Consider the following 27,965-nt stretch of genomic DNA (forward strand, 5'->3'; position numbering starts at 1 on the left):
CGGGAAGAGGGATAGTGTTTGTGTTCCTGGTGTGCACTGCTCTCAGAAGGAAACCATGCTGCCACTTGATGTCACCTGCCATAGTGACATCTGGACTCAGCAGAGACTGAGTAGTGTGTGTTTAAATTCTTGTCACAAGAGTGTGAGAACCAATTGCCCGCAGAGGCAGAGTGAGCAGTTTAGTTAGGACATACACATTAGTGCATCTGACGTGAAACCAAGCGTTCAGTCACCTCTGTTGGAGAACTTGTTGCTGGGACACCAGTGGGGTAGCCATAGCCCTTGGAGGGAAGGATACTGTTTGGTGTAAAGTTTAATTAGAGACCAGCTCTTCACTGGTCATGACAGCTTTAATTCCTCCTTCATGACTAACCTTTTCCCCAGTAGGAGGGAGCCCTTTCAAGGCCTGGAGAGTGCTTTGGAGCAGAAACGAGTTTTGAGGAAAGAGAAGGTGTTTACACAGCATTGAGACCTGGGCAGATCAGAAGTTGTGATGTAAATTTCACACCCAAATGGCTAAGCTCTTTAATCAAACATGAGTCCAGCTATTGATCTGGCTGTGTTTTTAGATGGCAAATGTTTGCACTCAGTTGACTGAGTCAAGTGGATGATGAATGTGGACCTCCTGATCCTTTAGAGGCCTTCTTGACGTTCCTCGGGGAGAACTGAAGACCAGAATACACGCTTGCACCTGCATTTCAAGCTGGGGCTGCTTGGACTTGACTTAGCTTTGTGGTCCCCATAGAGCCAGTTTCCTTAGAAAACTAAGGAAAATATTTTCCCGTGTGTCTCTTCGGGTCTATAGCCTTCTCTGTCTCTGTCTCTGTCTCTGTCTCTGTCTCTGTCTCTGTCTCTGTCCCCAACCCCAGCCTCACCAGTTTCTTTAGTAAACCCTGATAGATGGGATACTGGGCTACCCTCCACAGAGCCCTCTGCCTTTTCTGTCTCTCCCTCGTCTCCTAACATTTCCTGTGTAGAACATACATTAGGATTCTTCCTATGCACCGAGGGTGTGAGGCTGCCTAGAGCCTCCTTATTCAAATGTGGGTACTCTCTGGGGTACCTGGAGAGCAAAGGAGGATGCCAGAGCTAGAGGGACCAAGAACAAGCATCTTCCGGCTCCTTACGGAGACCAGAGTAGTTAGAAGAAGCCCTAAAGATAGCCAGTGTGCTTGTCACGTAAAACCACGGCCAGAGAATATAAGAGGAGATCAGTGAGGAGACAGGCAAGGGTGGGACTCTCCGAGCCTGGCGATAGATGTTCTCCGACACATCAAGGGCTTTTCTCAAGTGGGCGTGATGGGACGCCTTCAAGAGCATTAGGTGTAAGTGCTGAGCCTCAGCTGTTGAAGGAGGCACGCTCAGTCCTCTTAGAACCTAAGTGTGCACCTCTTCATGCGCAAACTGGACATTCTGAATGGAGGGCCTGAGGCGCGCTGGGAAGGTGATGACACTTGAGAGCAGAAAGGTCTCCTCATTCCACAGTAGATATTTCTACTATAACCACATCAGTGCTTGCCTCCAAATGGAAGAAGGAGTGCTGGTCCTCTGATCACTGTTGGCTGCGAATGTAACTTTCTTCCCCAAGGTATTAGCTTTATGGTCTTTAAAAACAAAACAAAACAAAAACAAATGAACAAACTGGCCTCATTCCCTTCCTGGAGGAAGAAGAGATCTAATACCCAGGCAAACCCAGATGACACACTAGTGAAGGGGCATTTGAACCTTCGCAGCAAGGCCACACAAGAAAAGCTGTAAAGCAGACACCATGACAATGGCATCCACACAGTAGGTTACCTCTTGCCAAGTGCGTCTTCTCTTAGGGCTGAAACAAGACTCTTCCCGTAAGGAGCCATGGACTAGGAATTTGCTCGGTGCTGAGCTGAGCTGTTCATGAGTTCCAGCTATAAATATGCAAATGTTTGGCACACATTAGGGTTAATCACAGGGTCTCACGGTTTCAGTAGTAAATAGAATACAGTTCCAAGGGTCACCTGTGTCGGAGACAGCGTCCCCACCCGACAGGACTGGACTTTGGGACTCTTGCCATGCTGTTTTCATAACAACACACCATCACGTGAGACTGTATCACTAGTGCTGTCTGGTCCCTCTTAGTCTGCTTCGAGGTGGGTATAATGCTTCCTGATGCATTTCTGAATAGACCTTCTTTTAAAGCAATGTATGACTGTTAGACTTCAGACAAAATTATAAAATTGGCCTTAAGAGCCTTTCCCAGTTCCTGCTGTCTTACTGAGTTCGTGTGTGGTTGTGAACTAACTGAAATCCTTTTGGAAGCTAAGCTGGACAGCAAAGACTCACATCTGGGTCGTGGGCACCAGGTCCATGGTGACTTATCATGTCATGTATAATGCTCGTTAGTGCGAGTATAGGAAGTAAACGTGGGGAAAAACAAAAGATCCATACATTTTCTTTTGAAATTATAATTATATAATTTCCCCCTTCTCTACCCCCTTCAAGCCCTCCAAAATACTCCTCCTTGTTCTCATGTCCTCTTTTTTTTCACTAATTGCTGTGAGCATATATTTATATGGTACATATATGTCTATTCTAATCATAACCTACTCAGTCTGTGTAATGTTACACATATTTATGGCTTCAGGGCTGATCACTTGGGATTGGATAAGCAAATGGTGTGCTCTGCCCTGGAGAGGATGACTCCTTCCATTCTCGCATCCTTAGCTGCCTGTAGTTCTTTGTGTAGAGTTGAGCTCTCCTGGCCTTGAAGTTGAGTGGGTGGGAAGGTAGGAAGGATTGAGCAGGAGTTGGGGGAGGAGGAGGGATGATCAAAGTATGTTGTATGAAAAAAATTCTAAAGCCAATAAATAAAAATCAGAACCAAAGCAAAGCGAGGTAAAAACTGAGTCGGAGCCCAAGGGCTGGCTGGAGGCATGACTTAGGTTAAAAGCACAACCCAGGTTTGGTTCCCAGCACCTATATGGTGACTCAGCCATCCTGTCTGTCCAATTCCAGGGGATCCAAAGATCTTGTGTGTGTGTGTGTGTGTGTGTGTGTGTGTGTGTGTGTGTGTTTGTTTGTATATATATATAATATATATATAAAAATATATATAAATGTGTGTGTGGGTGAATATATGTGTATGAATCTCTTTTGTTTGTTTGAGATAAGCTTTCTCCTGGACCTCACTTAGAAGATTAGACTGGCCTCAAACTCACAGAGATCTGCCTGTACTTTGGAGTGCTAGGATTAAAGATGTGTGCTATCACATACCACTGAAAATATTATTAACCCACTAACCCACTTAGTTATGTGAACACACTCTTTGATCCCACTATGTGGCCTAGACTGATGCCACATGGCTAGATGTTTATAGGAGGAAAAGCAGTGAGCATAGTAAAAGATAGGGACTGAGCATTCTGTCTTATTCATCTCCAGATTTGTTAGAGCTATATAGTGTGTGTTTGTGTGTATGTGTGTGTGTGTGTGTGTGTGTGTGTGTATTAATTACATATAGGTGGGAGATATTGCCTTTCTGTTTAAGTTTATTTCTATAATGCATTTTTATTAATATAGCATACATATAGAAAGAAACATAACATAATATATACAGCCATAAACATTTAAAAATGCACACAAACATGTAGCCATCTCCCATTGCCTTAGATGCCTCCCTCTTGTACCTGCATAGCCAGTGCTCTGTGCTCAAGAGTAACCACCGTCCTGACTTCAGTCTGCATGCACTGGGATTGGGATTTAAGGCCTTTGAATCTCACACGCATAAGATCACATGGTACTGTTTTTATTCAGCTGCTTTTATGCATCATTCTATCTGGAAAATTGATTCACACTGTTGGGCGTACAGTTTAGTGTTTACAGTTATGTAGTATTCTATTGAATATATTCATTGTACTGTTAGCCGGTGTTTGGACTGTGTTCACTTAGGGGCTATTGTCAATAACTTTACAGTATCTGTTGCCTGTGAACAAACTTTTTGGTAAGAGTAGATGTGGGTCACAGGGTGTGACGTAGTTTTAGCAGACACTACAAACTGCGTTTCTAACACTCACGGCAGAACGTCAGAGGGAAAGCTGCTGCCCTGTCTCTCTGGCTGGCCCTTCTGTGGGCATGGAAAGGCATCCTGGCAGCTTCCTTCCTTCCCCGAGAGCGTAGGACCCTGGCATTCCTTTTGCAGTGCTCGTTGGCTGTTCCTTCAGGATCTGCCCATCCAAGACTTTGCCTGTGTTTCCTTCCTGAATTATGGGAGCCATTCCAGCTAGCTGCTGTCTGTAGATATTGTAGTACCTTCTGTTTTACAACGTGCCTTTCAAATCCTATTTTTAGTGAGGGAAGTTTTAAATTTTATTGTCAATTTTTTCTTTTATGTTGTATTCAAGAAGTCTTTACCTAACACAAGGTCTTGAGGATATTTTCTGTATTTTCTTTTAGACATCTTACCATTTCCCCTATGATGCATCTGAAATAGAATTCTTATGTGGAGGTTTGGATTTTACTCATACATTGAAAAGACTTTGTTTCTGCTCTGTGATGCCAGCACTTCCCATAGATCAGATGGCAGTGATGCGAGTTTCAGTCTGGATCATTTGTCTATTCTGTTTCCAGCCTAAGTTTCAGGCTATGTAATTGTTTTAAGGACTATGGCTTTCTACATACTGATATTCATGTGCGTGCACACCGGCACACACATAAGCTCTCTTTTTCTCTCTAAGATATGGGTGATATTTAAAATCTATGGAGCCATTTTGGTAGAGTCATCTCTCTTTTTCTAACTGATTTCTCCATCCTTTGGCCTCAGGGGATGCAGAAGTTTGCTCAAGTCCTATTTGGCCTGAGAAAATTCTAGGGATTCAGCGTGAGAGTGTTTTTCTACCATTGCTTGTGCTCCAGGCTCCTCTGACTCTCTTATCTCTGCCTAGCTCTGGGCCCTGTTTGCGTCACTGCAGTGGCTCCCTTCCCTCTGGCCTCTACTCAGGTCAGGCCAGTCAGGAAATGGGGACCAGGTGATGGAAAAGGACAAGGAATGAGTGCAAGATCTGTATTTCCCTGCAGGCTCGTTTTGGGCTGGCTTGCTCTAGACCACAGGCCATTATGGTTCCCACAAGTTAAGTTTTGTCTTCTAGCTTTCTTTTTGGGGCTTCACCATGTTTACTAATGTAGGTTCTACACTGTCCCCTCTTCTTCAGTTCCTTCCCACACCTTTGTTAGACTTGGCAAATTGCTCCAGTTGAGTGGGTCACTGCTTCACTGCCAAGCCCCAGTTACTACAGAAATAGAAGAAGAATAATTTTCTGGGCATCTCAGAAAATTATCCTGCAATACACTTGATAGGTCTACTTGAGGACTGTACCTCTAAGTAACACTGCCTAGAGATAGCGCAGGGGCTCCATCTTTTTGTCTCTGGTACCCTTTGGAGTCTTCAGGGCACTGTTTATGACTTAAAGGAAATCAGTAGTCTTCAAGTGTATCCTTTGGTGACAGCAAGCATCTTAGCTATGAGGTTTTCCCTCCCACTTCCTGACTTAAGTTGATAACGGTGGACACAGCTGTGCCTGTGCTTGCAGACGCAGCCACAGCACTGCCCAAGGATGTTAGAAGGTGGGGCGAGAAAGCCAGACACACCAAGTCTTAAAGGAGTAATAAAATTACTGCTATTGAAGAATTAGAATTGAGGCAGCTCTGGGGAGAGCAGCCTCAAGGTACAGCAAATAAGAATTATCCTAATTCTCTAGTAAGTCCAGCACTGATGTAGTTTAACTCCTTTTTTGACAGTTGGGTTATTTAGTTGTCTGTTTTAGTAACTAATTTCGCAATGGCATCCGTAGCACGGGGAGGAGGATGGTTGAATTGTTTGCACCAAAATAGAAATCATGTCCCGACTGTCATGTGATGACAATAGTAATTAACCTGGATCATACCAGCTGTACCAGCAAACATGACAGTCCTGGAACTGTTTGGAGATTCAAATGAGAGTGTTCGTGGCAAGTAAGACAGAACACCTTGTATCTTCACATGGGCTTTGCCTGCTTAACAAGTAGGCAGCGAGTGGAAGAGCCATTTCCTGGGCATGGCTGAGCCTGTCCATTTCTGTGCAGGCCTCGGTAAGCCGAGCCTTTTGTTTATCTCACCTGATGCAGATGCTGATGCTTTTCCCTTCCCAGCTTCTCCTTTCATTCACTGTCTGTCTGTCACGCACATGACATCACACCCATAGGCCACACACTCTAGGAGATTATGAAAAAAAAATGGTGCCCATGAGACATGTTTGTCATGCATTTTTTTTTAAAAAGACATTCTGAATTTGGATATACAAATGTTAAAAGTCCCAACTTCTAGCTATTTTTTAAACAGTCAGATGATTTCAGAATAACCAGCCTTTTAGCTAGTGTGCTGATGCTTGCCTTTGATGGGGGGATCAGTAGGAAGCCATAGTGTTCCCTAGTCAGCCTCTCTCACTTATGTGGCCCACCTACCTTATAGCCATGTGTTGGCATGTACCTAACACCTTGGTTCTAGGCACCACAAGCAATTAAGAGAAGTAACTGATTATTCAATTTGGGTCACTGATGTACGAAACCCCAAGCTCTAAGAGGTGGGGACTTTGTCCATCCTTCTTGGTATAGTCCTAGTGTTTTGTAAGTGTTTACTGAATTGATTGAGAATTATATTTCAAAGACCAATCTGGCAGAGGTCTGTGGGATGCTTAATGGAATATGCTGAACACTGGGGTAAGCCTGTCACCCGAGGCCTGGAAACAGACTGAGAGGACACAGAGGAAGTTAGACATGATGGGACCCTGAGACACGATTTGAATAAAAGTCCATTGGACTGAGAGGCTGATGGAATGTGAAAGAGAAAAGGATGGTGTTGGAGCCTCAAAAAATAACCGTGAGGTTGGAGCGATGGCTCAGCAGTTAAGAGTGCTTATTCTCTCATGAGGACTGGAGTTTAGACTTCAACATCCACTTCAGACACCTCCCAAACACCCATAGCTCCAGCCCCAGGGATCCAGTACCCTCTTCTGGTCCCCAAGTGTACAGGTATGTGCACCCGTGTGTGTACACAGACACCCCACACACACACACCCGTACATACAGTCACATAGGCATACATACATAGAATATACACCCATACTAAAAATAAGTCCCCTTTAAAAGGCATAGTAGCATGGCCAGCACGCTAGGCTTGAGGGCTGTAGGTAGATGCCACAGGAAGTCTTCACGGTCCTAGTCCTTTCTAGATGTTAAGGCTTCGTTATCTAAAATCAGTAAGGGCTAATGGCTTACTTCCTGTGTTTCAACCCCAGAGCAAAGACCATCAAGAATACAGTCTCTGTGAACTTGGAACTAACAGCAGAAGAATGGAAGAAGAAATATGAAAAAGAGAAAGAGAAGAATAAGGCCCTGAAGAGTGTCATCCAGCATCTGGAGGTGGAGCTGAACAGGTGGAGGAACGGTGAGAGCAAGCAGAGCAGGGAGGAGGCGGCCAAATGCTTCCTCCTTCCTGTGGCGGTCGGGTTGGCATCTTGGAAGACTCTTGGGAAAGGGGGTGACCATGGAAGTCAAGCATTTCCAGTTCCTGTGATGACAAGTGTTTTATTATTTTGTACAACTAATGTTTTGATATTCCCAGGCACCGTACCCCAGCTCATTTCGTCTTGTGACTTGTGCACAGTGGTGTGGGCCAAGTGACCCGAATCAGTTAATCTCTTTAAGTGTGCGCGCGCGCATCTGGATTGAGGAGTGCATATGTGTGGGGAGCAGTTCATGTTTGCGTGTGTGTGTGTGTGTGTGTGTGTGTGTGTGTGTGTGTGTGTAGGCAATAGAATAGCTGAGGATGTTATACCCAGGAAAACTGTCTGTCCCCTTTAAGACAGGGTTTCTCCTTTGCCTGAGCTTACCTAGTAGCTTAGATTAGCTAGTAAGCCCCCCATGGATCAGTCTGTCTCTACCTCCCCAGCTCTGGGATCACAAGCGCACGTCACCGTGCCTGACTTTTCTCTGTGTACTCTTGGAATAGAACTCAGGTCCTTGTATTGAGCACCAAGTGTTTTCCTGAGAGAGTGGCTCCCCAGCCTGGCTAGAATCTGTTTCTGATGCTCTGTTTCTATATGTCCCTGTCCTTCACTGTCAGGGATCCTGGCTGCCAGGAAACCTTCTGAGTTTTTTTTTTTTAAACAAATACAGATTACTTCAGCTAAAAAACTAGGATTTGCTTTCAGTCTTTCCATTTACTTATGGGTAAATGTCACCTCTGGCCAGAACTTGCCTTTTCTGACCTGCCTCACCATAGATTCCTCAGACAGAGTGAGACATAGTGGGCTGCAAAAACCCTTTGCTAAGATGGGCCGGACAGGCCTGCTTCATGACTAGTTTTTCTCCCCCTTCTTCAGTCTCTTTAGTTTGCTCTATAGGAAAAAATATCTCCTAGAGCTGGGGTGCAGTGGGTGGGTGGGTTATGGGGGAGGTGTGAGGAGTGGCTTGCGGATTCCGGGCAGACACATCATTGCGGTGACTTTAGCATTGTGATGGAGCTCAAACGGTAGCAGTCTGTTTTAATCTGGAAGCGAGGTAGGTTGGAGCTGTGTCAGAGGATGGCAATAGCTAGACTAGAAGTCATTTGTTCCTCGGATCCTTCGCTTCTCTGTGGTGTGTGTATTTCAGCAGCGACTGCAGCCTATGGTGCCCCGAGGGAGGGAGTGTGGGGATGGCTGAGCTGGTGTGGAGGTAGCACGGTCTGTTTACAACCGCCCAGTGAGCTGGAAGCCAATTGCTGGTGATGGTATTTGCTGCTGCTTCTTGCTAGTAAGGATCGGGTATCAACGAGCTACTTATTTACTTGAGAAGCAATTACGTGGCAAACAAGAATTCAAGAGAGGATCAGAATCTGGCCTAGTAGCCTAAATAACAGGATTTCCTTCTCTTGGGAAGCGTTTCTAGCTACACATGTGTTTCAGAAGCTGCTAGGATAATTGAATAACTCAGCACCTGCGCTGAGCGATGATCCGTGCAGTGTGGCAGGAGCAGCAGAGTGGGCTGTGTGGAATGCGGGATGGGAGGCGGTTATGAGAAGCTTTGTGATAGTTCTGGAATCCTTTCGGGTCAGTTCCTGGTGGGAAGGATAACTGCTTCACTTAGTAAAGCCCTTTGGTGAAGGGTTGGCTCACTGGCCTTAGAAGCATTGTGGGTTGTGGTTTTTATCATTTCTCATCTCTTGTCTAACTCTAGCAGTCCACTTCTCCATCCCATATCCAGTGCTACCTTGTGGAATCTGGCCTGCCTCATTCGCCTGACTTCCTGCATGCCTAGCACCTGTTTGGGTCCTGCATCCTATTGGCTTCTGTATATGCCACCACTTTAACGGGCTGTCCTTCTTCCATTTCCATTGCATAGCTTTTTAAAGTATGATTTATGAATCTTCTGGTGAAATCCTATATAAATCCTTAAGCTGCGTAATTTGGGCAAAGTAATTCATAGTTTCTGGTCTATCATAGATCTACAATAAATGCATATTACATAATTGTGTGCTTAACATGGAATCGGGGCAGTTGGGTGAGACCTGTGCTGTGGGTGTAAAGGGAATTTTCAGTCATGGTCAATACATGTATGGTAATAGTCTATGCTGCACCCCCAGAAAAGAAAGTGTGTGTCCAGAGATTTTATAACAGGCGTTTGACCTCTTTGAGAAGGCAGTGAGGGCTTCCCTGAATACGCAATATAGAAGTTGACTGGAGAGAGCAGTTCGCTGGGAAATAGGAGATTTAAGGTGAGCTCCAGCTTCCTGTGGAGGGGACTGAATTCGCCGTGGAACTGAGGGTGGGAGTGGAAGACCAGTGTGGAGTCTGGGCTGGGGAAACAGTGGTCTTGGATGAGCTTGGCAGGTAGATATAGGAGTTGTTCTTCAAGCAACAAGAAGCCACTCTGCCACAGAGCACTTAAGAAGAGTTACGTTTTGAAGGTCTTTGGTTGTGCTGGAGAAAGGACTGGGGAAGGCAGAAGAAGTTGTGGTAGAGGCAAGGAGAAGGCAGTTAAATTGGAGGAGGTAGAAGAGAGCGAGTTGGATTGGTTCTGAAACAGAAATTTGCAAGGTTTGATGAGGACTAGGCATACAGGGAGGACAGTGTCAAGGTGGTTCTGAGGCTTTTGTCTTGGCTAAGTTGGCTGGAAGACAGAACTATTCCCTTAGGCTGGAAAAGAACAGGGAAAGAAGCAGACTGGGAAGGAGTGCGCTAAGGAGGAAGCCTGGAGTGCCCAAGAAACATCCTAGTTGAGAAGGTAGTTCTGAGGGAAGAGGGAAACTGGAATATTACTAATCTTTTTTGTGGTTGAAGGCATAGGTAGAGGCAAGGCTCCTAGAGGTGATAGAGAGAGGGAAGAGAGGAAGTAAAGATTGACAGACTCCCCCCACAGCCTGTGGCCTTGTAACCTCCAAGCAGCTGAAATGGGAAGTATTCTGCAGAGAACCTTGCCTTCCCAGCTAGAATATTTATTTTTTAGGTGACTTTCTGGAGGCAATGGTTTGTAAGTGCATAGAACATGGCCTGACTGAGAGAGACTATGGGTAATAAGAGAGCAGTGAGGGAGAGTGAGGAGGCTGGAGTAGTGCTATCCTGAATCACTCCGGATGACTCCTTACACCTGAGTCCTAAGACCTGGTAGCCATGTGGGGAAGAAAGCTAGGATGGACACAGTGTCAGCTCTCCCAACTCATATCGAAGTGGCAGGATATTGCCTGGTTCCTTTGAAATACGGAATACATTATTGGATCTAAACTTCTAGGAGGCAGCTACTTAATTTACTTCAGTATTCCCTGGGTATTGATATTTCCACACCAGGATCTGAATGCATTCTAGGTGCCCTGACAATGGGTGCTTTCCATAGGAAAAATACTCCTTTCCTTGCAGGGTGTACTTATAATTTAAAAGCTTCTCTGCTCCATTCTGGCTGTGAGAGAGCAAGGAATAAGTGTGTGCACACATATATGTGCCTGTGAGTACTTAGTATTCCTGTAGTTGCTATCGTAGAGAAGACAGTGGCAAAGCAAGGCAGGAGGGAATCAATTACAAATCAGGTGCAGGTAAATGGATAAATAAGGACACAGGTCTAACCCAGTTGGTGGTGACAGGTGAGACAAGACATTATTAAAGTAAAAGGCTTGCCCTATTATATATCTAGAGGCTGATCTAAGGTCTAACCCCTCTACCTCCACCTGGACCAATTTTCAGCCTTAGAAGTGAGATTGAGACTACACATTGTAAGTTTAGGTTCCCTCCAAGACACGTGTGGAAATCACAGATCCTGAGGTGATGGTAGTAGGCATTGGTTTCTTTGGGAGTTTCCTAGTTGGGATGTCTACTGCTGTGATGAAACACCATAACCAAAAGCAACTTGGGGAAGAAAGGGTTTATTTGGTGTATACTTTCACATTGTAGTTTATCACTGAAGGAATTCAGGGCAGGAACTCAAAACAGGGCAGGAACCTGGAGGCAGGAGCTGATGCAGAAGGGTTCTTGTGATGGTTTGTATATGCTTGACCCAGGGAGGTGTGGCCTTGTTGGAGTAGGTGTGTCACTGCCGGCAAGGGCTTTAAGACCATACTCCTAGCTGCCTGAAAGTCAGTCTTCTACTATAACCTTCAGATGAAGCTGTAGAACTCTCAGCTCTGCCTGCATCATGTCTACCTGGATGCTACCTTGATGATTGTAGACTGAACCTCTGAATCTGTAAACCAGCTCCAATTAAATGTTGTCCTTATAAGAATTGCCTTGGTCGCTCATGGTGTTGGTTCATAGCAATAAAACCCTAACTAAGACAGAAGTTGGTACCCGGGACTGGGGTATTGCTGTGATAGGCCTGACCATACTTTTATTTGGAAGAATGTGGATTTTGAGACTATGGATTTGGAAGGCAGTGGAATGCCTTAAATGGGCCATTTCAATATGTGACATAGAGACTGTTTTTGTGGTATTTTGGTGAAGAATGTGGCTACTTTTTGCTCTTATCTGAAGAGTCTGCCTGAGGCTAATGTGAAAAGACTCAGATTAATTGCATTCACAAAGGAAGTCTCAGGAACACCCATCATAGACTTTGTTCTCTGGTTAAGTCTCATGAAGAGCATTTTGAACAAGCATAACAAGCTTAGAAAGGAAAGACACAAAATACATGGTTCAAGTTTTTAAGGGGTACCAGGAAGTAAAATGGAGCTGAATCCTGTGTTCAAAAATATTAAATTGAATTAAGGGAGTAGTGATCTTGGGGCAAGATCCCATACAGTTAAGTTTAGGTTCAGTCATGTATTCAGTCATTGTATTACAAACCTTTAATCCCAGTAGTCAAAGCCACTAAGACAGAAGAGCTCCCACACCCCATCCAAGAACAGGATGTCTGTGTTGCCATGCTGACCTCCGACTTCTAGCTTCCAAGATAGGAGAAATGTCTCTGTTGCCTAAGAGACCCCATCCTGTGGTACTTTGTCATAGTAGCTCTGAGTGACTAAGGCAGCAGCCCCTCAGCACTGCACACTGGACAGTTCTCCCAATTGAGTGGGCACCCATAACTTGGAGCATATGTTCTGCAAGCATAATTCTTTTTGGCTTTGCTTCTCAAGTGTGCTAGCTCTTTAACACACACACAGCGACCGAAAGAAACACCCTGTCTTTTCTTGTTTGTTTTTTGTTTTTGTTTTGGTTCAACTCAGGGGTTCTCTGTATAGACTAGGCTGGCCTGGGACTCAGATCTACCTCTTCCTGCAAAGTTCTGCAACTAAAGGTGTGGGCCATCACTGTCTGACCACACCTTTTTATTAAGGAAGGATGAGGAGAGCCACCTCATGGCCAGGGCTTCATCCTGCAGTGAACCAGTTATTGTCCTCTGGTGAGAAGCAGTGGCAGCAACTGACCCTGCCCAGCCTAGATGGGAAGAATATAAAGGAGACACAGCATGCAGAGTGTCTGAACACAGGCTGGAGTGGGAACAGCCGGGTGCTTGTTTCCCACATCATTTTGGATATTTAAAGGACCAGGATAGAAGTGTGACCTAGTCTGTGAAAGACAGGCTACTTTGGCTGTATGACAATAAAGCCTGCGTCTAGTCCCTGGGGTGCAAGGAGAGAACCGATTGTGGATCATATTTCACCTTACACATAGGCCATGACACATATGTATGTATATGGACATACACTGAATAAACGTATAAGTGTAAATTTTAAAATAAATCAGCATCGTAGTTCCCTCCTATCCTCTCAGCATTCTAGAGGCAGAAGTGGGAAGATTGCAACTTAAAGGTAACCTGGGCCACAAAGAGACCCTGGCTCAAAAGGAGTCACAAAAGAGGAGATAAAACTGTTCTTCTTCTAGTTTCAACTCTGAATATGATGCTGATTATGATTATTATTATAGCATGGATACGTGAATAAAAATGTAATTTCTAAGAAAAAGAAAAAGGAGAAATGAAACCAAAAAAGAAAACCAAGTTTAAAAGTTAAAAAACATTTTTTAGTTTTGCGATTATAATTCTGTTACATCATTTCTTCCTTCTCTTCCTCCCTTCAAGCCCCCGCATATCCCCTACCTGCTCTCCTTCAAATTCATGGCTGCTTTGTGTACTAAATATCACTGCCAAACTGACATTTTTTTAAATGACGTGTGTGTGTGTGTGTGTGTGTGTGTTTGTGTGTGTGTTTGTGTGTGTGTTTGTGTGAGAGTGTGTGTTTGTGTGATAGTGTGTGTGTTTGTGAGTGTGTGTTTGTTTGTATGTGTGTGTGTTTGTGTGTATGTGTGTGTGTGTGTGTGTGTACATGCCACACTTTACTTGTGAGTGTCAGAGGACAACTTTCATGAGTTAACTCTTTTCTTCTGTCCCAGAGACTGAACTTGGGTGATGAGTCTTGGGCAGCAGGCAGCTTTACCTGCTAAGCCATATTGTTGGGTCCTAAACCAAAATTTTTACGGGGGTTCATGTCAGGAAAGAACAAAAACCAAAAATGCAGGTGTCTGGGTAGCAGGGCAAAGGGGGTTTGGTGTGTCTGCTGCGTCTCTCCTGTTGAACAACTAGGTATACAATAAGTGTAGTAGGTTTCGATTGGTGTTGTCTGGGGAAATCGTGCTAGTAAATGCTTTCTTTTGTTTGGGTTTCTTGAGACAGGATTTTGCTGTGTTGCCCAGGCTAGCTTTGACCTTTGATCCTTCTGCCTCAGCTTGCTCAGTTCTGGAACTTCAGGAGGGGGACCACTATGCCTGTTGAGATTTACTCTTTCAGCATTAAGTCTGTGGGAGGTGCTGCCATCTGCTCTTAGCTGCACAGGCGTGAGCTCACACTCACAGGAGTTAGCATTTCAGTCAAGAGGTCTAATTTGCTGTGTTCTTTCTCCCTTTGAGAGTGCACCTAAGCTAATAGAAATACTGACTGCTCACCAAACCACGTGTCCTATTCAAAAGGTCATGAATGTAAAGAAGGCCACAGGATCTGGTTAGCCTGTGCATTAGAAAAATTGCTTTAGACAGGATTAGGGGGTGCAGAGGCTGCTTACAGTATTTTTAGGAACGAGGGTGAAGGATGCTATTTGTATGCAAAGCAGTCTCATAAAGGAATGATTTTTTTTTTAAACTTCACATTTATGTAATGACATCTTGTCGCCAGCTGTTCCTGCCCATCTGGCAACTTAAGGATCTCCTTTTAGTGTCTTCGATACACAAATTGCTTACCATTAGGTTTGCCACTGGGCCTGTTTAATTGGTATTAAAACAAAACACCTCGTTTGCCAGATCTACAGTGGTTTCTGGTGGAAGCTGTGAGTGACCTGCAAATCCCTGCCCTGGAGTGGCTGAGAAAATGCAATTACCTCTCTGTGTTCTCCAGAGGCTTCGGGGACTCAACTTAGGGAAAGAATTACTAGCTTGTTGCTATTTCATGTGTGAAATTTTAATGATTTCCTGGCAGTCTAATAGCATCGCTAAAGAAAAAAAAAGATCCAAATAAATCCATTAAATCCATTTTAGAATTTTTAACTAATAGACCTAATGAGGGTTTTTTTGTTCTTTTTTTTTTTTTTTTGGTAGTCTGCCATCCTCATCTATTGAAATTGGTAGTTTCCCCCCTCCCCTTTTTCAGAAATGTTATTTATGATCTCTGGGGGTTTTCGTTTTATAATTAGAAGGTTCTGCAAGCCCTATAGGTATGCTCCAAAAGAATGCTCCTGTGTAAACACAGATCTTTTTAGTCCTTAGAGGTAATTACAGCTGACAATAGTAAATGCCAGAATGCTTATTTAAAGATGGGCGGCCTTTCAGCTTGGGGAACCTGACGTTTTCCAAGGTTGGAAGCTCTTCTGTAGGCAGCAGAAACAAGCCTCGTGGGCTGGACTCAAAGAAATCTGCTTTTAATAAAGCAGAGAGAAAATAAAACGCACTGCTAGTCTTCACTTGGTGGTCTCTCTTCCTCCCTGATTGATTGAGGGCATTATTCCTCCAGGGCTGGCTTGCAGCCCTCCTCTCTGTTACAATCAGTTATTCCATAATCATCTTGTGGAGCACGCTGCAGTGCAGGGAATATTCTCGATTAACACGGCGAGATTGCCATGGAGACAGATTGCCTGGTGTCAGCTCTTGCACGGTGTTCGGAATTTACAGTCCCTAGACATCGTTGTGAGCTGGGCAGTATAGTTACCAGGGTGTCGTCTGGAAGTCATTCCCCTGTCCTTTGAAGGGCAGTGGTGTTTGGAAACCCTCTGGTTCCTTCCTGGGCAGGGGCTGTGCTGCTGCTGCTTCTGCATGTGGCTGCTTTGTTCAGCTCCATCTGAATGGCTGTTGCAAAAAAAAAATAATTATAATCCTGCCCACCTGACCTTTAGAATATGAACTGGCGAGAGCTTGCTGTTTACATGTAGCTTTGTGGGAGACGTGTTGACGCTTTGATTCAAAGAAGTGCTCACGGGAACCCAGAAAGGCTGCTGCGGGTTTCAAACACTGTTTTCATGACGATACACAATAACCCTGTAAAGGACTTGCATAACTGTTTGGTGTTTTACTTTTTAAAAGACCACTTGGGCACAAAGGTGTTTTGAATATGCTAGAAAAATTGGACTGCCAAGCGTGTGCCGTTGCCCCACTCCTTGGGAAGCAGAGGTAGCCTTCAGGCTGTGATGCTGGCCGTGCTCCTGACATCTACCATCTTCCTGCGTCTTCAGAACAGTTCTGTGATGAAAGCAGCTTCGCTTCCTCCTCTTCACAGAAAGGGACTGAAGAGGCTAAGCGGGCTGCATGCCTGTGATTAATTAGACCCGTGGAAATGTGCAGCGTGGCCTCAAGATCCCATTGGGCACTGGGAATGTTTATGAGAGTCTATTGATCATTTTCAAGGGGACCATAGCGGCAGTGGCAGCTTTCTGGACCTCTGTATCCTGGGGCATCACCTACCCCTCGGTAATGCCATTTTCAGAAGAAGACAGCTTTAGGAAATCTGATCTGTGACTTGGTTTGAGCAGATCACTTGTAGGTCACAGGAGTTAATCCCTGGCCTCTGCCTGCCCAGATGAATTTGGGGGTTGGGGGATCCTTAGTTCATCTAGCCCTCAGATATCATTGCCTGCCCAGCCATTTGGAACCAAAGCTCTCGGGGAACACATCTCTTCCAAATGTCCCGGATCTTATCTCTTTCTCTGCAGTGAGTGTCTGTGGATAATATGGTCATGCTTGGAGGATTTCTGGGTCAGGCCAGTACAGTTAAGAATTTCACCTTCAGCATGTTGAAACAGGAAGGTTAAATTAATAGTCAGTTGCTATGTTTCCCAAATTTTACAAACTATTCCTGAAAAACCCAAAATATAATCATATGCAGGACTTTTACAAATGCCAGAGTGTCGGTGTCAGATTCGTAAGAAGAACAGAATTAGAAAGGAAAAAGAGGTTCTAATAATGCTGTACATTTCCCGGGTTGTTTGAGGGCATATTCTAAATTATCCGTGTGGCTAGAAATTATGTCTGTATCTTCATCCATCCACTCACCCTCTCATCTGTTCACTCATCCATCTCGTCATCTGTCTTGCCGCTCTGATAGCCCATGGGTTTAACAGGCTGTAGAGAATATAGATTGTTTTATTGAATGAAATTCATTCCTCACGCTAACGTTGCTGACGAGTGCTTTGAACCAGCGATTTTTGCTGGGTGATAGACTGATTTGGTTCAGGTTCAGTTCAGAGGCCACCATGATCTGGTTTTATTTAGGTCAATAATTCCAGAGAAATGCTCACACATAGTGTGCAGTCCCTTTGAAAGGGGAACACAGGGAGGCTTAGTTTTACCTGCAGTGAAGTATGGATGACCGAGGGGTTGCTTCCCGTCACTGCTTTAGATGGAACAGATACAAAGGTGAAGTCATTGGTGTTAGCTTTACTTACACAGAAGCTGCACACAAGCCTTAAAGCCAGGGCATCCCGGTGTCTTGTGTACTGAGATAATGTGCACTGTGTTCAGCTGGGTTCCTTGAGGCATGAAATACACTGTTCACGAAAGAACAGTATATTTCTCAGCTCTTCTGTCCTTCCCCTGCTTATGGCTTAGGGGAGTTTTCTGGGAAAGTTTTGCAGGACAGATATTCTGAGCCGAGAAGCTGAGTGAGGCCTGAGGTTCCCTGATGCTCAGGGGCTGGAGTGAAGTTGCTGTTTGCACTGTGGTGGTGAAACGTCTTTGGTGTGGGTTTGCTTTCAAATATTCAAGCTGAAAGACGAAGTCAGGCTGTGCGGTGTCCATAGGATCTGTTTCTGTCTTTGCATCCTGATTTTCCTGTTGGGGCAGCCCTTGGCCAGCCTGAGATCCTCTTAGCATTGTCAGATTGAGGAGCCCTTCCTTTGACGGCCCTGCAGACCCTGCCTGGCAGGCTGAGAAGTGGTGTATAGATTCCAGATTGGCTGCCTTTTCTTTTCCTGGGGACTATCTGACATCACAAGAAATTATTCTACTTGAACTCTCCAGCAGAGCCAATTAATTCGGCTTCCTGGGGGAGAGTGTGGTGGTGGAGCTGTGATGGCGTGGGACTGATACAATCCTACGTCCAGGCTGCCCTGACTTCCACTGACTCTCAAGAGTCTGAGATTGGGAGGAGCGGAGTCCCACCGCGTTCTGGTTAAACAGTGGCGCTGTGTTCCTTGCTTTGGCTGTTTCTACTAATGACACAGTAACATAATTAATTGGTAATTAGGATGCCTCAGAGGTCTATTTCCCTTTGAATCGGTGACTAGAGAGAATATGAAACTTGTAAGCACTAGCGTGTTTCCACAAAAGGAAAAGTGTGTGCAGGAGCTCCCAGGCAGTGCTGGGGTTGGATCAGTTGGATCAGCTCTGTGACCAGTGCAGCCATTTGATTTCTGCCCTGCATTCTTGGGCTAACAGTGGTCAATTAGCTACACCTTTCTTCCCAAACAGAAAGAATGGACTTTAGCTCTCTGCACAAGGACTCTATTGTGTCTGCTGTGTCTTTGTCAGTGGGAGTGACTATTTTTAGTTTCCTTCCTGGAGGGCTGCATGCCTGATTTCTCTAGGCCTCAGCACCCTGCTTGCTGTGTTTTCCCAGGGGAAGCTGTGCCTGAGGATGAACAGATCAGTGCCAAGGACCAGAAGAACCTGGAGCCCTGCGACAACACACCCATCATAGACAACATCACACCTGTGGTTGACGGCATCTCTGCTGAGAAAGAGAAGTATGACGAGGAAATCACCAGTCTGTACCGACAGCTGGATGACAAGGTCTGTGCTTCAGAGCAGCAGCCCTGTCTCTGCGGGCCCCAAGCCTCCACTCTGCCCCAGTGAGCCAGTTAAAGAGATAAGCTATCTCCTAATGGTGAGGAGATAAGAAGAGTCAATAGGTGTTGCCACATCCAGGGGGAAGAATGTGGAAGGGGCTGCATGACCCTAACTCTATCCTTCAGGGCACAGACCTGGGGAGACATTGGAGTGGCAGGCAAGAGGTACACATAACGAAGCCCATCATCCTGTTCAATGTGTGTCGATTGTCTCAGTTTTGGATCTTGGATGCTTCCAAGAAATACTGCTTATATGGGCATGTCAGTTCCTAACTGCTGAGGGCTCCCATTCGAAGACTGCCCTCACCTGGTGATGACATATCTCCACGGCTCTGTTGCTTTGGAAGACTGCCCTCACCCGGTGATGACACGTCTCCACGGCTCTGTTGCTTTGGAACGAGGGCACTGCAGGTTTGGGTTAGTGACTGCGGACATTCAGGTGCCTTTGAGGGGGTCTGGGACAGGTCACTGATTGCAAAGTGCCTTAGTTACTCTCATCTGTGTACTGTCAGCCTCGAAAGGGGATGAGACAGGTTAGGGACCATGGATTTTTAGATAGGCACTCCCCGAGTGCTTAACGTGCTTCTCTGCAGAGTTAATCAGGTGACTGCACAAAGTAAAGAGAGATCCAAAATGAAGATAGAGGTATGGTTTCTATCCTGTTTCCCTTTGCCTTGTGGGGTCAGCGCTTTCTCAGAAAGCAGCCCCTGTGTGCCATTATATACATTAGCCAGAGACTGGTAGTCTTCACTCTGGTCCAAAGACTGAAGGTGGCCGACACAGTCAGCCCCCTGGAGCTGAGGTAGGCTGCAGACCACTGTGGATGTATATCTTCCCGATCCCTGTTTTCTAGCTTGATTACTGTAGGAAGTTCTAATCAAAAAGAGCTGGGCTGGCGGGGGTGGGAGGGTGGGATGGTCTAGATAGACAAGTCCTCACTTCCAGAAATCTGTCTGTCTGAATAGATTATTGCCAGAGAGGACGGCTGTGTGAGTGTGCATGGGTGTTCTTGTCTCTTTCCTCCTTCTCCATTCCTGTTCCTTTCTTCTTAGAGAAGTCTATAGCAGTCCCACTGGGGACAAGTGTAAGGTTAATCACATAGCTCCATGGCCCCAAGCCTCAGACCTAATCACTTTAAAGACTGATACCTTTCTCCTGTGAAGCTCTTTTCAGGGGCAGACTGTTGAGGGATGTAGCTTGCTCATGTTAATAGAAGATGCTTAACTCCTAGAACAAACTCAAATAGCCATGCAATTGTGAACATTTGAGTAGAGAAAAAGACTCCCTGAACAGCAGGTATCATTCGTCCTCAGTAAAGGTCCACTTAGGAATCGCAGAGGCCCAGGAACTTATGTCAGTAGGTCATGTGATCCTGACATATTCCCCTTGGGATATCCCAAGCTCTTTTAGTTCATTTCGTCAAGGTTGCTGATATTCTCAGTCTGATTTCATCTTTTGTGTGGCGATTTGGCTCAGGTGCTATGGGGACACCTCTGGCTCGATGTTACAGTTTTGTTCTGGGACTGTCACCATTAATCTCACAGGGCTCTGTCTTTGGGATACAGCCCAGAGTCTGGACTGGTATCACCCTTGCAAGCTGAATGTGACTGGTTGAGGGTTCTCCTTCTGTTTGTCTGTGGTTCTGGGAGTTACATGTCACCCAAACATTAAGGCAGGGTGACCCTACCATTCCACAAACACATCTCACAAGATACCCCTACCCACGAGAACAGGGTTCTTTGCTCTTCACGCTCTGTCACCCCACCCTGCTTCTTCAATCATGGATTTTATTCTCAACACCTCAATGCAAAAGTAAATCAATAGTAAGTTAATAGTTTATGCAAACTTCTTGATTTCTCCCAGAGGACTGCTACTGTTTTCAACGATGAGGAAAAGCCACACTCAATCTCTTCCTCTCTTTACAGTTTCCACGTCCTCAGGTTCTGAGATGTCAGGCCAGAGTTGGTTCTATGATGCTGAGAGATATGGAAGAGAACAGAGCACAGAGCACAGAGATGATGCCCTAGAGGGCATCAAAGCTCGTGGTCTACTGTTCAGCCATTTGTGAGCTGCTTGATTGTGATCTACCGACTGTCATCCTCATGTGTCCCTCAAAGGCTCTAGCAGATAGCCCGTGCTTCTGATGGTTTAGAGGCTTAGCTACTTTGAGACTGCGTGAATTGGGACAGTGTCTTCTTCGGTTATCAAATGGTAGAACTGGAAGGCTCTGGGATGACGTGAGGCATTAGCATCTGGTGATTGCATTTCTTTCTTAAGTCTTCACAGCCTGTAGTTGGTAGAGCAGGAATGAGCTTTCATAGCTCTCGACCTTGAGCCCCACACTCATTTCATTTTGGCCTTAGCCCTTTGACCAAGGAACTGGTTAACCTCAGTAAGTCTTTTTAGGACACAGTGGGGAAAGATTACACAGTTTCCCCAAATCCCTCTATGCTATTCCTCATGGGTCTAAGAATAGATAAACCTAAGGTCCTGAGACTTAGCAGAAAAGCTCCCACTTTGTAGGAGACCTGCGGCTCAATGATAAGAGGCTCAGGGAAGATGCCCATACTTGCCCGTACGCTGTTCTTATCTGTAACTTGGGGCTCACAGATGTCACTTCAAAGACTGCTATGGGGACTAAATGTCCTACATACAGCACACTATAAATACAAGTTTCTCATCAGGCTTCCCCTCTGGGGGTTCTCTTTGCTTGGTGGAGAAGATGCCTCATTTGAGAGTGTGAAGAAGTGTCAGTCTAATGGTAGGGGCTGGGTTCTAGCATAAAAATATTGGTGGTGGCTTTGTTTTTCTCACTGAAAGCAGTAAATTCAAGGATTGTAAGTTGATTACATTCTGTACTAATGACTGTTTATCAAAAAACATCTCCAGATTTAGTGACTTTTTGACAACTGAGGTGACTGTAAGAAAAACCCAACTACAAAATTGATTTTTGAAAAGTGCTTTGAAATCGTGTATCTCACAGTGCGCATGCTTAAACGTGTCCTAAGAGATACACTGACATGCAGAAGTACAGCACAACTTATTCAGAAAGGCTTAGAAAATTACAGTGAAATCAGAATGACAACACTAATTCCTAGAAAGTTGCCTTTGTAAAGGGCAAACATACTTCAAGGCACGGCTCTAAAACTGATTTGCCCTCTCATGGAGTCCTGTTTTCACCTTCCTGGATGGTTTTTCATCACGTCTTAGCTTGTCACCCGTCAGGGAGGAAGGCTGCCTCTTCAGACTTTGCCCAGAGTGCAATGTGCAAACACAAGTCACCTCACCTTGTCCCTTCGTGTTTCTGTCATTTGGGGGCAGTTGTGGATTTTGAGTTGCTTCATTGCCTTGGGGAGGAGATGAAGTTGAACTTTTTTGGGTCTTTTATGTTAAGCTGTGTACTCTTCCTGTGCTGAGAAGCAGAAATATAAAATTGGCCCTGGTAACCGACAGGCTCAGTGTCTGAAGTTGAAGAAACACATGATCTACAAAGCAGTGAGCTAGCTGTGGAACGGCCGGTTCTTGGCAGTTTTACTGTGCTGTAATTTCTCTAATTCTTTTCACCTAAAATCTGAGTTGGGAGAAAAATAGACAGTATTTTATACAGCCATTGAAGAAACATTGGTGTATAAAGTTCAGAGCAAATGAGTTTTCTGAGCAGACTAGTGAGACCAAGTGCATAGGAAAGACCAAAGACGCAGGACACGGGTGTGCAGAGCCTGCCCTACAGATGTGAGAGTGCTGGTGCTCTATGGAGAGAGGACCTGCCACCCCAACCACTTAACCCCACGCCACCATACATGTTACAGATGCCTGTGAGAGGCTCTGCCACTCACCCGTCTTACCTCACCTCTGAAACAGATCCAGAGTGCAGGACAGGGGTCTTTAACGAGGAAAACACTGAGGCAGGACCTGGCACAAAGGCAGTGTAATACACTGAACTGTATTTGACTGCTTGGGGGTTCCACCCGAGACAGGTATTCCCATAGGACTTTTGTAACAGAGGGAGATGTGAGCCTACAGCCCCATTATCATTTTTTTTCAAAGAATGTACTTAAAATTTCACTTGAAAAAATGAAAACAGAGCTGTAAAGGCCACATTCTTCCATAGTGGTTCTGCCTCAAGCCTGTCTTCACTGGAGGTGGCCGGCTCTGGTGGGGAGAGAGCCAGGCAGAGCGTTCTTGCTGTCTCAACAGCAACACCTAGTGGCGGTGAGGAGAGCTGTTGTTTTCCTGTGTGCACACCCCGCTGGCCGCAGGCTTCTCTGCTTGTTCTGCCTTTCAATTGATAAGACTATTGGTTGCCAGTCAAGAGGGCTGTCTATTGGAGAAAACTTACATAGGCACTAGTTTTTCTACTCTAAATAAATGGGCACGGTGTAGCGACCCTTCCTTCCCGTCACTTGGCAACATTTCTGGTCACAGATGTGCTTGACAATCCATTCTGTTTACATCTTTATGTGGGGATCCTTCCCTCTGTAGTCTCTGTGGTTCCTTCACTTCCCAAGTGTAAGACCTCTGGTTTCTGGGTGGGCAAGATTTGGGTTCTCTAGGTAGATATTACATTTCCTAGAAAGAACGCTGGGTGAAGAAAGACACGAATTAGCAAGCTCCCGGAATGGCTCCTGCTGTACTTTCCCCATCTAGTAAGTGAACTCGGGACTGGCCTCTTGGTGTCTGATTCTGGAAGGGAAACAGGGATATCAAAACTGACACAACTAACGGAAAATTAAACGCGATGTTTCATTTCAGGACGATGAAATTAACCAGCAGAGCCAGCTGGCTGAAAAGCTGAAGCAACAGATGTTGGATCAGGACGAGGTAACACACACAATGAATTCCTTTTTACAGAGGGCTTTTTAAAAATTACCTGTCATTGATAATGTTAGTCCTAGAAATACGATTTGTAAATAACCCTTTTTAAAACTTTAAAGCATGTAGAGACTTCTTGGTGGCTCTCCTCTCAGTGCCTGCTAAAGGCTGATTGTGGCTGTGTGCAGACAACAAGCGCTCGACTCTGTAGTACTTTGAGGCCTCAGGAGCTGCTCTGTGCCGCGCTTAGCCTTTGGGGATGGAGGGGCAGACACCTCTGTCCTGGTGGTTGGGTGGGGGTGGTTCCTGCTCAGTCGGCTCTGTGAACTGCCTCATATAAACAGAATGGTTTTCACATATGCATAAAATTGATAATATTCACCTCGTTAGCCTTTCCTGCCCCACTGTCCTCTCCTGCTGCTGTACTCCCTTTCCCAGGCCCTCTAGAACCCATATAGAACGGAAAGTACATGACATTTGTCTTCCTGAGTCTGGCTTATTTTGCATAATATGATGATGTCTCAAATCCTTTCCTACAAATGACACAATCTCCTATTTCTTTATCACTAAATAAAACTTCATTGTGTGTATTTATATATCTATTAATCAACTGTCTGTCATCTACCAAGCCATCATATATTTACCCACCTATTGATTTGTCTGTCATCCATTCATCCAGTCTATCTCCTCTCACATTTTCTCTACCTAGTTGTCTGTTGCCAGGTGCCTAGGCTGGTTCTGTAACCTGGTGGTTGCAAGAGTCCGCCATGTACTTTAGCACAGCCTGTGTCTCCTACTCTGTCCTACAGGGCAAACACAAACAAAATCAAAAGTAGACCATCAAAGAAGAAAGCCAGCTGGGACCGTAGTGCTGTTACTGTGTGTTTGGCACACTAAAAAGGAGGCCACCTGGCTTTAGGCTCCCCCCACCAGCATTCAGTTCTTCCGTAAATGTCTTTCTTGCACTATTTTGCCATGGATTTTACAAACGGGAACCCAAGCAAAGCCCAGGTAGCTAATCTACCAGAGACAGAATTCTCTTGCTGAGATCACCCAAGTCTTTTTTTCTCTTTTGTGCTTTAAGATGTTTCCTTGCTAAAGTGCTGTTGATTGGCTCACACAGTGACTGCAGGTGGCCGAGATCGATGGCCCAGTCTCAATCCCCCACACCCAGGAAGCACTGTAACCATTTCCTTCCTCTCTCTTCTCATCATCTTTCCAGCGTAATGACTGTGATTCTGCGGGGAGGCAGTCTGTGCCTTTGGAGTCATGGGAACCCTATGGAATAGGTTCCTCTCTCAGCTGTGCTTGAGGCACTGCTTATGTTGTCTGTTGTGGCTTCCACACTGTTCTTTGCATCTCTCAGAGTGGTTCAGCTGCCTCGGATCAATTCCTTTTGTCACTGTTCAAACGGCAACATTTTTCCCTTGCAAAGAAATAAACGCTCATTAAGGAAATCAGAAAATAACCATGGTAACAGCCAAATAAAACATCCACAAGCCCAGGAACTCTTTTTACCGTGTGTTAGAGTTTGGGGCACGTTCTTCTATACAGTTCTGATGTACATTAAGGAAAAGCGACTTCATTTTAAGTACTGCTTGGATGATTTTGAAATCAACTTACATACAATATGAAGTTGTGGCACTGTTTTCAAAGGCTCTGCCAGTGTGGTCATGACAGTTGTAGTGCCCTGGTGTGTGTGTGTGTGTGTGTGTGTGTGTGTGTGTGTGTGTTTTACTTAGCATAACAATTCTTCAACTTAAAAGAAAAAAAGAGAAGAGGTTTTTGAAATAGCATTTGAAAATGCGGCACAGGTCCTTGACGTGTAAGTGGTGCACTCACCTGGCCTCCTCATTTCCCCAGCTTCTAGCTTCCACCAGAAGGGACTACGAGAAAATCCAGGAGGAGCTGACCCGCCTCCAGATTGAAAACGAGGCGGCTAAAGACGAGGTGAAGGAGGTCCTCCAGGCCCTGGAGGAGCTGGCTGTCAATTACGACCAGAAGTCACAGGAAGTGGAGGACAAGACCCGGGCCAACGAGCAACTGACCGATGAGCTGGCCCAGAAAACGGTTGGAGCAATAGTGTTAAGGGGGCTGGACTTCTTTGTTGACAGACTTATATAGGAAGGCGGTCGCTGAATGCTTATTGTGTAAGACTCAGTTTGCTCCCTGAGGCCTCTCCAGCAGTCCCTTCCCCACAGAGTGCCTGTCACAGCTGTTTTACACCCAGGAAGCTGATGACATCAGCAAGACTGCTTTCTGGAAATAGTTAGCAGACTCTAGATCCAGAAAAAGCTCAGTGAGAAATTTGACTTTATGACTCTTTTTGGCCTCAGGCAAGATGTTTAAACGTCGTGAGTTTTCATTGCTTTATCTATCAAGATGACAACAATGTGCTTCCCCAGTGGCATATGCGTTAGTGACTGCTTAGGTAAAGCATGTAGCAAGGACCTCTGTGTGTGGTGGAGAAATGATGATCAATGAGTAACACTGAAGGCATTGTTATTAAGGAGCAAAGATGGGGTTCCCACAGGAGTTAAGCAGTTCATCATTTACCTCCTACTGAATGATGTTGCTGCTGCTTGTTCTATCTTGGGGGGACAGAGGTAAGCTGGCCCCGTTAACTTGCTTCCGGCTAGAATATTGCTGTATTTCTGATTCCTCCCTGAAAGACAGATGCTGTGGGTTTTACGTGGTGAGCTGGTGACAGGCAGTCTGCTGAGGTCAGTGAGCGTTTGGTGATGTAGCAGATGCCATGCCCTTTGCTGCCTGGACACGGCTCATGGAGAAGTTGAGCAGCTGTAGCCTGGTGCCCTCCGCCTGACCGGCCTGGTGTCCTGGACTGTGCCACACTGCCTTATGGAAACACCAGCCCTGGGCGCTCAGAGCACTTGGGGAGGAAAGTGCTGGCTGCTGGTGGTGGAGTAGGACAGGAAGTGCTACTTGCTTCCCACATCCTACGGCATGAAGGAAGAAAGGCCTTCCTAATGGTTTCCAGGGGACATGGCTGTGTCTGTGGAGTTAACTAAGGTTAAGCAGTTGGCAGTGCTGATCTACGTCACTGCAGACTCCCTTAGAGAGGACCGCCACTCCGCCTCTACTTAGAGTTTCCTTGGGTTCGTACATCTTGTCCCTTGTGGGCTGTGCATCTTAAAGCAAGGCTTCCTATAGTACGCTTCTCATTTTGTGTCAGAACAACTATTATCAGACTGCTTTAAATATGCTATTTTTAGTAAATTGTAGTGACTAGCTGCAAATGCCTTTGAATTAGCTTGCGAGGCCCCGGAAGTAGAGGATTTGTTCCTGCAGCAGTGTTTGAGTCAGCACCAAGACGCTGGAAGAGACTTATTCCATTGGTTCTCCTGGTAACAAACATGGGGGGTAGAAAAGAGGTTAATTTGATGAAGTTTGGTGAAAAAAATAGAGCTTTTGCTGCTCATGAAGAAGCTCTGTTATGGAGCTTGAGTGATTTTGAAGAGTTACAGCATTTAATTTGACTTCCCTGACGATTGAAGATGTTCTAAGTTGCTGTCTGTCCTCATTAATGTTTGTCTGGGCTGTTGATTGCAGACAGGGTATTTGGATGTGACCCAGGGAGCAGATTTGTATTTGGAGCTGGGGAACCTGAATTAGAACAAGGGAGACGAAACAACATTTGGTGAGTTAGAGAATATAGTTAAATACCACAAACACGGGGCCACTTTCTGTGCCAGCGTGTGCACGTTAGAGACCAGGTCAGCCTTCAGCGTCCTTCTTCAGTGCCGTCTGTCTTGTTTTTGAGACAGTCTCGTTGTTCTGGAGTTACCTGAGTATGGTAGGTAGCTGGCCAATGGGCCACAGGAACCCTTCCAGTCCTGGGATGACATGTGTGCACCCCCGACCCAGATACAGTTTTTAGGACTCAAACCTAGGTCCTCGTGCTTGTGCCGCAAGCACCTGACTGGTGCAGCTGCCTCTCCAACCTTTTTATTATTATTATTATTATTATTATTATTATTATTATTATTATTATTATTATTTAAAAAGCCTTATTGCATTTTATTTACCCCATGGTGCATGGGTGGAGGTCAGAGGACAGTTTGCTGGAGTCACTTCTGACCCTGACCACTGAGCCATGCTCTGGGGGCCTGGATTCATTTTCAGTAACTCACTTTGCTAGTGTGAATATTACTAATAATACATATCTAGTTTTACAAGATAACATCTCTGAATTAAGTTTCTGGATCAGAACCAAGTACAACAGTTGGCCTTCAGAGTTCTCTTTCACGGAGATCAGAGAATGATTAAAGAGCTGGTCTGGCATGGGCTGTTGGGCTCCAGAGGTCGCAGGCGGGAATTCGTGGGCCACCTGGGTAACTTGTGGCTGA

The 27,965-nt window shown here is 45.4% G+C and overlaps 1 protein-coding gene and 1 long non-coding RNA gene across 4 annotated transcripts in view; one reads left to right on the forward strand and one right to left on the reverse strand.

The window, feature by feature from the left end:
- Kif5c (kinesin family member 5C) overlaps positions 1-27,965 on the forward strand; it is a 150,365-nt gene that overhangs the window by 79,515 nt on the left and 42,885 nt on the right. For all 3 annotated transcript variants that reach the window (XM_063283549.1, XM_063283548.1, NM_001107730.1), the window contains exons 11-14: positions 7,301-7,449; positions 18,558-18,730; positions 23,539-23,607; positions 25,462-25,668. In XM_063283549.1, coding sequence (XP_063139619.1) covers positions 7,301-7,449; positions 18,558-18,730; positions 23,539-23,607; positions 25,462-25,668 — 598 coding nt within the window. The remainder of the gene's footprint in view (positions 1-7,300; positions 7,450-18,557; positions 18,731-23,538; positions 23,608-25,461; positions 25,669-27,965) is intronic.
- Positions 24,821-25,578, reverse strand: LOC102556679 (uncharacterized). The gene is made up of 2 exons (XR_591499.3): positions 25,441-25,578; positions 24,821-25,024 (listed from the first exon to the last, which is right to left on the reverse strand). It is a non-coding gene; the product is annotated as an uncharacterized LOC102556679 (long non-coding RNA).

This window comes from Rattus norvegicus, chromosome 3, assembly GCF_036323735.1.
Source record: "Rattus norvegicus strain BN/NHsdMcwi chromosome 3, GRCr8, whole genome shotgun sequence".
NCBI classification, from domain to species: domain Eukaryota; kingdom Metazoa; phylum Chordata; class Mammalia; order Rodentia; family Muridae; genus Rattus; species Rattus norvegicus.